Source organism: Galeopterus variegatus, unplaced genomic scaffold, assembly GCF_000696425.1.
Source record: "Galeopterus variegatus unplaced genomic scaffold, G_variegatus-3.0.2 Scaffold213, whole genome shotgun sequence".
Classification (NCBI taxonomy): Eukaryota; Metazoa; Chordata; class Mammalia; order Dermoptera; family Cynocephalidae; genus Galeopterus; species Galeopterus variegatus.
In genome coordinates, this window is record NW_007726324.1 from 606,512 (window position 1) to 616,034 (window position 9,523).

Below are 9,523 nucleotides of genomic sequence, written 5' to 3' on the forward strand. Positions count from 1 at the left end.
GCCCGTACCGGACCGGGACCGGCAATGGGATCGCAACCCTCGGTGTTGCGCCCACATCTCGCTCAGCCAGTGAGTGGGAACCGGTCTGTATGTGGGATCCGAACCCTCGGCGGGAGCGCCACCACACTCCCAAGCGGCGCACTGTAGCAGTGCGCCACCGGGCCGGCCCCTGTAGATGTATTTTAAGGTTAGATTTTAATTTAAAAATGTTCTAAGGATATACATTTTAGTAGTGAATTGCGAAATATAGTTTAACAAAAGATACAGCCGCAGAAATAAAAAATAAGAGGAAGAAATTGTGGAATAACATTTCAGAATATGATACTAGTTGCTCATGACAGAAACCTAGGTGTCACCTTTGACACATACCCATTTTTCAGTCAGTCACCAAGCCCATTAAAACTGTGTTCTAATTATTTTTCAATTAGTTTCCCATCTCTACTGCTTGTGCTTCAGGCCAGGCAACATCCGAAATTACTGCGGTAGCCTCCTATCCTCCCCCTCAACTCCATTCTCCAGCTTGCAGCCAGAGTGAGCTTTAGAGAAAAACCAAATGACGTTACCATCATTCTCCCTTAAAATCCTTGGTTTTCTTCCCATTGCCCTTAGGTTAAAGTCTATTAACCTTAACCTTCCTAGGAGGCCCTGTGTGTCAGGTTGGCCCCTGGCTGCCTCTACCTTAACTCTTGGCTCCCTCTCCCCTCCCACCGTCTGTCCTCGCTGTACTGGACTTCTCTACCCCACCCTTGCTCTTCTCTGTATTTGTTGCATCCTGTGCCTGGAGTGATCTTCCTCCCTGCTACCTGATTAGCTCCTGGCTGCTTTTCCAGTCTTAGCAGAAACCTCACGTCCCCAGGAATCCTTGCTTCACCCTGCACACGAGCTGAGATCCCCATTACACACTTCCCCAGCATGCTGTGCTTCTCCACAGCTCTTGGCACCTTTGTAATAATTTAATTATTTGAAGTTATTTGCTAGTTGCTGTCTCCTCTTTTAGACAGTAAGCACCATGAAAGCAGGGACCACATCTATTTTGTTCACTGAATCTGCACCACAGAGCACAATGCCTGGCACATAGTAGGTGTTAATAATAAGTATTTGGTGATAGATTAGAATATTGGGAAATGAAGGGGTCTGCAAAATTTGAATATGGCTTTAAGTGACGTTTAATCCTTTTAAAGTTGGCAGATCTACTTCATTTAATCATTTTGGATTAGAAAAAGGGTTGGCAAACTAAGGCCTATTGGCTATTTTTGTAAAGAAACTTTTCTTGGAAAACATCCACGCATATTCCTTTATGTATTGCCTCTGGCTGCTTTTGCAAGAGAGACTGTATGGCCTGCAGAACCTAAAATACTTAACTGTCTGACTTTTGATGGAAAAAGATTGTCAACCCCTGGATTAGAACACTTTTAAGAATTACTTAATTCTTGGGGCCGGCCTGGTGGCGCACTGGATAGTGCGCCGCTTGGGAAGCGCGGCGGCGCTCCCGTCCGAGGGTTCGGATCCCACATACAGACCGGCTCCCGCTCACTGGCTGAGCGAGGCGCGGGAGCAACACCGAGGCTTGCGATCCCGTTGCCGGTCCCCGGTCCGGTACGGGGGCAACACTGAGGGTTGCGATCCGTTGCCGGACACGGAAAAAAGATAAAAGACAAAAAAAAAAAAAAAAGAATTACTTAATTCTTAATGAGGCATAATCTTGAACTTTCTTCATGACTTTACCGTGAAATGTTACCGTATAGGGAATGCTGATGGAGTTTATATAGAGCTTTTTGTTTTTTCAGATTTGCTTTTTATTCACTGTAGGCTTTTATTTCTTGTATCTATGCCTGCTGCTCACACATGGACCCTTACCCCTTTCTCTGAATGAGTAACTTATGACTCTCAGTGAGCTAAGGAATGAGATTAAGTAGACATTTCAGAATTAACATTTAAAGAATAAGAGGTTGAGAGGGAGGCCCTGCGGGGCTTCTCTGTAAGTAAAGCATAGAAGCTTTTTGTGTATAAGGAAGACATCCAGTTGGCTGTTCAGAGGCCTTCTAGGTGGATCCTTGTCTGTTCCAGTTAGCTGAGATTGTTGGCTGAAGGACAGGCTTGGGATAAGTGAGGTATTGCTGTATAAGTCTATACCATGTACTGTCACATGTCTGGTTTTATACAAGTGGAAGGAAGTTTACAAAACTTCCCACCTCGTTCTGAGTTTAGTACTCTGATATGCTCAGGTAGAAAGTCAACTCTAATTCCTGTGGACATTCACCTTTACACTTTAAACTAATACCCTGAACCCTGGCTTTCTGCCAAAATATTTCTTTTCCCAGTGGCTGGAAACTGATTAGCTAGATGGGAGAACAAAGGTGCCTTTGTTCTGGGGCATATTGCTTTTGAGAATTTAGCAGAGAGCATTCAAATGGAGTCTGGATGCATTGCCAAATTATGCAGATTTGGGGTTTTTTTTGGTCAGGTTTCCCATGAGTAGGTATGTAGGCAACTTGATTTTGTTCTCAGTTTGTATGGTCTGGAATTTCCCTTATAAATGTTATAGAGGCTTTCATTATTGATTGTTTTAAAATAAAAATATGTGTTAATTTGAGAAAACACATTCAGTAGAAGACTATTCTTGACAGGTTTGTGGCCAAATTTTGCCAAAAAGGTTCTTGCATCAGTGGATTTATTTCCAAAGCCAAATTATAAATGAATTTCTGTCTCTGTAAGAACGCACCGTAAATACTTAATTTATAAATGAAGACAGAAGTATCCCCAAGGGGTGGAAAACCCCCAAAATAATATACCCCTAGTCTTGTATATTTACCTGAAACTAGGTGGGTTTTTTTTGGCGGCTGGCAGGTACAGAAATCTGAACCTTGACCTTGGTATTGGAACACCGCATTCTAACCAACTAAGCTAACTGGCCAGCCCTGAAACTAAGTTTTTTTTTTTGTTTGTTTGTTTTTTGTTTTTTTTTTTTTCCTTTTTGTCTTTTTTCATGACCGGTAACGGGATCGCAACCCTCGGTGTCGCGCCCGTACCGCGACCGGCAACAGGATCGCAACCCTTGGTGTCGCGCCCGCACCGCGCTCAACCAGTGAGCGGACCGGTCTCTATATGGGATCGGAACCCTCAGCGGGAGCGCCGCCACACTCTACCGAGTGCGCCACCGGGCCGGCCCTGAAACTAAGTTTTGAAGAGTGTTCACGCAGCATTAGAAAAGAATACTAAAGCTTGTCATACTCTGACACATGATTGATACTTAACATTAACTATGGGAACTTGGAAGGTACTGGCCCAGTAAGAAACCCTGGGTTGTAGTCCTTTCTCTGTAATTTATTTTGTACCCTTAATTTCCTGGTCTCTATAAAGTGAAGATGACAATAGCCTGCCAATAGGGGGGTTGAGGATCAAGCGAAAGAATAAAAACTGAAGCACTGTACAAATGCAGGGTGGTGATATTAGTGCGCTCTGTATCTGTAGCTAAGACTAGGATTTGAACTAGTTCTTTTGGCGGGGGTGGGGGGAGGGCTTTTATCTATTTTATTCTTACTAAAGTATTTTTATCCTGGGAAATTTGGCTTTTTAGTTTATCCTCATGCCGGTTATTTTTGAAAATATGATTTCAACTTTTGTTCCTGTTAATTTCGTTTTCTTTCTTTCTTTCTTTTTTTTTTTTTTTACCTCTCATCCTCTGATGAGATGTTTTGATTCTAGACTGTCTTTCTTCAGCCATATGATTTAACAATATCTGGTATTAGGTGTCCTCTTTTCCCTTAGTTTATATTGGAGATTATAAATTGGTGGCTCGAGGAATGAACTCAATCCTCAGATCTGTTATTTGGCCCAGAGTTTTTTGCTGCTTTTTTGTTATTGTTATTTAATTAGGTGTCAGCTTTAAAAATGGGAAGATTTTGCCTAAAAACAAGGCTTTCTAAAATGAAGAAAATTTGCCTGGAACTGAGGAGCAGCTATGCCATTTAAATGGGGCAGGAGCCCTGCAGTTTGCCAGAATCCTTACTGCTCCCTGTTGTCTGTGTCACCGCCACTGAGAAAAAATGTCATAGCACTTTATTGTTTTTCATACAGTGAAGAAAAAAGTTTAAAATCTTATACCTCTGCCTCTTTAAAAACGGGGAAAGGAAAGATTCAGAACTCCCCCAGGAAACTGAAGGAGAGAGTTTTTCTTTACAGAAGACTGAATTTCCTAAGTGTTCGATATGCACCCGCTTCACTTAATTACATTATTTCCCCAGATACTAATGCAGGTATTTGATTTTGCTCCCTTGATTTAACTTAAGAATCAAGTGTCCTGTTTCATGTTATTGAGTTGATATGATAAACATGCAAATTGGAGGTTTTTTCATGTATTTTTAGTGACTGGTTTTGTTTTTTTTTGTTTTTTTTTCCTTTTTTTGTCTTTTTTGCTGACTGGCAACGGGATCGCAACCCTCGGTGTTGCATCCGCACAGCACTCAGCCAGTGAGCGGGAACCGGTCTCCACATGGGATCCGAACCCTGGGCGGGAGCGCCGCCGCACTCCCAAGCAGCGCACTCTCCAGTGCGCCACCGGGCCGGCCCGAGTGACTGGTTTAAAATGATGTTTAAGGATGTGTTTATAAGATCTATCAAAATTTCATTGCCGGGCCGAGCCCATGGCGCACTCGGGAGAGTGTGGCACTGGGAGCGCAGGAGCGCTCCCGCCACGGGTTCGGATCCTATATAGGGATGACCAGTGCGCTCCCAGCGCTCACTGGCTGAGCGCGGGGTGGCCGGTCTCAAAAAGGACAAAAAAAAAAAAAAATTTCATTGCCATATTTAATGTTTAATAGTAAATGAGCTTTATCAAATTTAACACTAATATTTGGTAATTTTGTGATGTGTATTTGAGAGGGCCACCTAGTGGTATTTTCTGGTATGGTGTATCTTAGTGCTATACTACATTATGATCTAATTAAGGTAACCTAATATTTGAGTTATCTGTACAGATTTAACTGCAGATAAATGGGTATTTTTACAGCATTTCTATAATTATTTTATTTTATTTTTAAACAGAAGAAGCAGACTACAGTGCCTTTGGTACAGACACGCTAATAAAGAAGAAGAATGTTTTAACCAATGTACTGCGTCCTGACAACCATAGAAAAAAGCCACATATAGTCATTAGTATGCCCCAAGACTTCAGACCTGTGTCTTCTATTATAGACGTGGATATTCTCCCAGAAACACATCGCAGGGTTCGTCTTTACAAATATGGCACTGAGAAACCCTTAGGATTCTACATCCGGGATGGCTCCAGTGTCAGGGTAACACCACATGGCTTAGAGAAGGTCCCAGGGATCTTTATATCCAGGCTTGTCCCAGGAGGTCTGGCTCAAAGCACAGGACTATTAGCTGTTAATGATGAAGTTTTAGAAGTTAATGGCATAGAAGTTTCAGGGAAGAGTCTTGATCAAGTAACAGACATGATGATTGCAAACAGCCGCAACCTCATCATAACAGTGCGACCAGCAAACCAGAGGAATAATGTTGTTAGAAATAGTCGGACATCCGGCAGCTCCGGCCAGTCTACTGATAATAGCCTTCCCGGCTATCCACAGCAGATCGAACCAAGCTTTGAGCCAGAGGATGAAGACAGTGAGGAAGATGACATTATTATTGAAGACAACGGAGTGCCACAGCAGATTCCAAAAGCTGTTCGGAATACCGAGAGCCTGGAATCATTAGCACAAATAGAGCTCAGTTTTGAGTCTGGACAGAATGGTTTTATTCCTTCTAATGAAGTGAGCTTAGCACCCGTAGCCAGTGGCACAAACACAGAATTTGAAACACGTGCTCCAGATCAAAAACTCTTAGAAGAAGATGGAACAATTATAACGTTATGAAACCATTGTTTGAATGTTCTCTGAGTGAGAATGGCTTGGGAACTTGTAAATTTGGCTGGTTTAAAGCATATATGTATACCTCTGAACCAGTGATGTGGAATAGGCATGAGAAAGAGAATATTGCAAGTTTAAAATGTTATTTAAATAGTAGTTTGGTAATTGTTAATATAAACTTTGGGTCAGAGGTGAATTTAAATCTAAAAGGGGCCTTTGCTGATGAAATTATGTGCTTTTGCTATTTTGTCTATGGAGAACTGGATATTAGAGCACATTCTCAGAACTGTGTGAGAGAACTAGATCATTTCTGTTTGAAGTGGTTGCATATTTAAACTGCTGTGCAGAGCCCAGTTAATTTTTCCTTTAACTATATTTTTAAAATTCTGATGTGAAGAAGTCTGGTTCTATCTCTTTTGGTACACTGGGGACCTCAGCTCTTAGGTTCCCGATATTTTGTTTCGATTTTTTAATGTTGTTCCTCTGTTACTAATTGTGGCAAATTATTTTTTCAGATGCATTTTTTCTAATTTCTAAGAAATGAAATCAATTGACTGTTTTTAGGAGTTGCTTCCCATGTTGTAAAGTGTTGAAGCTGTGTTCTTGAGTTATGAAACTCTAACAGTTGTTCGAGTTGGTATTTGTCCATCTTATAGCTGTCATATTTACAAACTAATTCCATATGGGTGTAATTTATGTTTTAAAAGGCAATCCCATTGACTCCGGTGATGCGGGAGACTCTCCTTTAACCTGTTCTTGTCCTCATTCCCCATCTCATTGAGAATCATTCCTTTTTTTAGTGTGTATGTTTTGTTGGTGTGCTTTTATACTCTTAATGTATTCAAGTGATATGAATCATTTTTGATTAAAAATGCACCCAAATTCAGAGATTTATTAACACACAGGATAAACTCGTGCACTTTTTATACAAAAAAATTGGATTTTACTTTATGGAATTTCTAGGAATGCTGCCTACACTTTATGAAAAATATGTAGTATTCACCTATGGCAGGTAGAATTTATCACTGTTGATTTTATGAGGTTATTTATTACTTTCCAGTGCATCCACTTAGAAGACGTCAAGAATAAGGCTGCTAACTTTCATTCCTTGCCTGATTTCACTGTACAATGTGCGCAGGCACTACAGTATGCTTGTATATAAGACACTAAGAATATTATGAGGTACATAAGTTCTCTGTGGCTTATGGAGAGTTATTTATTAATTAATTTTATGGTAGGACTAGTATGGATACCTTTATAACAATTGTGTGCTATTAAAACAATGAAGATTCAAATGACTCCATTTTGAAGGATGTTTTCTCTATATGGTAAAATATATGAAGTAAAGTCTTGATTAAATGAAGATCACGTGGCTCAGAATACTTCAGTGTGTTTTGTTCACATTACCACTAAGCATATTATCAGTACACTATTAACTGACTGCACAACATTATGTAATACAATGTACTTTTTGTTGAATTCACCGAAGTTCTTCCATTTGTATACCATTATTTTTTAATGACATTCTGGCTTTAACATTCCGAGTCTTATAAATTTGACTCTTGGAAGGAGAATAATGTTAGTATGTTTCATTTATAATGTAAGTGGTGCAAGGGTTCAACATTTTAAGTAAAAATACTTTTACATACTACCTCTCTCTCTTTTTTTTAACAAAGTTTTAACATCAGAACTTTTCTCTTGGGGGAAAAATACTTCAGGGCTTGACTTTTTGTACAAATTTTAACTGTAAAATACAGATTTATCTTGTATGTACTCATGAAAATGGAAATCAGAGCTGCTAGTGCTTTTTATTTTAATTATCCTGTTAAGGATATATGTCAATGGTGTTTTCAGCTAGGTCTCTGTCATTTAAATTATTGGTGAAATAATTGATTACTAGACATCATAAAACCAATAGATCTTGGTTATACAATAAAATATCAATTCATTGGTAGTCTGAATCAATTATTTCAAGTGCATCTTATTAACAGAGATATCTGTGGATCCAGCATAAAATTTTATAGTACTAAATGTCAAGCCTAACTGTGAACTTCATTCTGTATCTTAAGTAAATTTATAATAATGTTCTTGAGCTATCAACAAAATATATGTACTTTTGTGAACTATGAATTTTCTAATTAAATTTTACATGCTATAACATGATTTTTACATGAATGACACTTTGTTTAAACTATCAAATGTCAGTATTTTACTACAACTTTATTATAAAATGTACATTATCACTAAATGAACTTTGATTTTAAAAATTAAATTAGCTTTAGTTGTATATTATTTTTTACAAATAAAGATAGACTTGTATAAAGGCTACTTTCTTGTTTGAGGTTATATGAAAAGTCACCCAACAAATGTTTACCAAGCACCCATTATATAAAATGGGTAGAGCGTGGTGCTGATAACAGCAAGGTCAAGAATTTGGATCCCATACCAGCCAGCCACTGAAAAAAAAAAAGTAAAATATGAAATATAAAGGACATTAATTTGTTAGACTTAATTAAAAAGTCCTTAGTATGTAGTCATCTACCAAGTTCTTCCCCCAAAACAACTAATATTTAGATAAATAATATTTTTAAAGCTAATGTGTTTATCCAGTTACTTTATAACACTTGATATGTATTTTATAAATAATTTTAAAATTCAGTGGAGTTTGTATTTTATTTAGGTGTTTTCTCCTGTATAAAAACTTTTAGGAATAGAGTTTATTCTAAAAGCAGTATTCTCAGTGTGATAGAAAATCTAATACCCTTATCTAGTTCATTATAATCCCAAAGGATGTATAGCAAAGTTATTTAATACAGTATTAGTAAGTAAAGATAACCTTTTTAAAAAAATTTTTTTTTATTATTTTTTATAAAGATGACCGGTAAGGGGATCTTAGCCCTTGACTTGGTGGTGTCAGCACCAGGCTCTCCCACGTGAGCTAACCAGCCATCCCTATATAGGGATCCAAACCCGTGGCCTTGGTGTTATCAGCACCACACTCTCCCAAGTGAGCCACAGGCCAGCCCTAAAGGTAACTTTTAAAATAATTTTCAATCATACAAATAATGTATAAATTCATTTACCTTTTTAAGCAAATACAAAAAAGGCTAATATCCTTTTATGGCTACCATGCATACTTTTCCATACTGTATTTTGTTATAAAAAGGAATTAAAGTATGGGCTGGTGAGTTAGCTCAGTTGGTTAGAGCATGGTGCTGATAACACCAAGGTCCAGGCATTCAATCCCTGTTAACCAGCCAGCTGCCAAAACAATATGGTGTAGTGGCTTTCAAAATTTTTTAAAACTGCAACCCACAGTAAGAAATGTGTTGAACACTGTGATCCAGTACACATACCTATATATAAAGTGTCACAAAACAAAACTTTATTATGTGAAAAATGCTGATTTTTCTATTTCATTTAAAAAGGAAATTGAGATATCCCAGAACAGGATGCACTGTTTGGGAAACACTGTGAAGCAGTCTACTTTTCATGTGAGATACTTGCCATAAGAAAGACTAGCATTTTTTTCCCTGGGTGGAGGGAGAGGGAGAAAACTATTGCTTACTTGCTTGCTTTTTTTACTTTGAAATAATTTCAATCCTAGGAAAGAGCTTCATGAAAAGAAATTTATACCCTCCACCCAGATTATACCC

At 38.5% G+C, this 9,523-nt stretch overlaps 1 protein-coding gene across 1 annotated transcript in view; it reads left to right on the plus strand.

The window, feature by feature from the left end:
• PARD6B (par-6 family cell polarity regulator beta) overlaps positions 1-7,449 on the plus strand; it is a 17,116-nt gene extending 9,667 nt beyond the window's left edge. Inside the window, exon 3 of the mRNA XM_008565917.1 lies at positions 5,044-7,449. Within this exon, the coding sequence (XP_008564139.1) occupies positions 5,044-5,873 (830 nt within the window). The 3' untranslated portion in view covers positions 5,874-7,449. The remainder of the gene's footprint in view (positions 1-5,043) is intronic.
• The last annotated feature ends 2,074 nt before the right edge of the window (positions 7,450-9,523 follow it).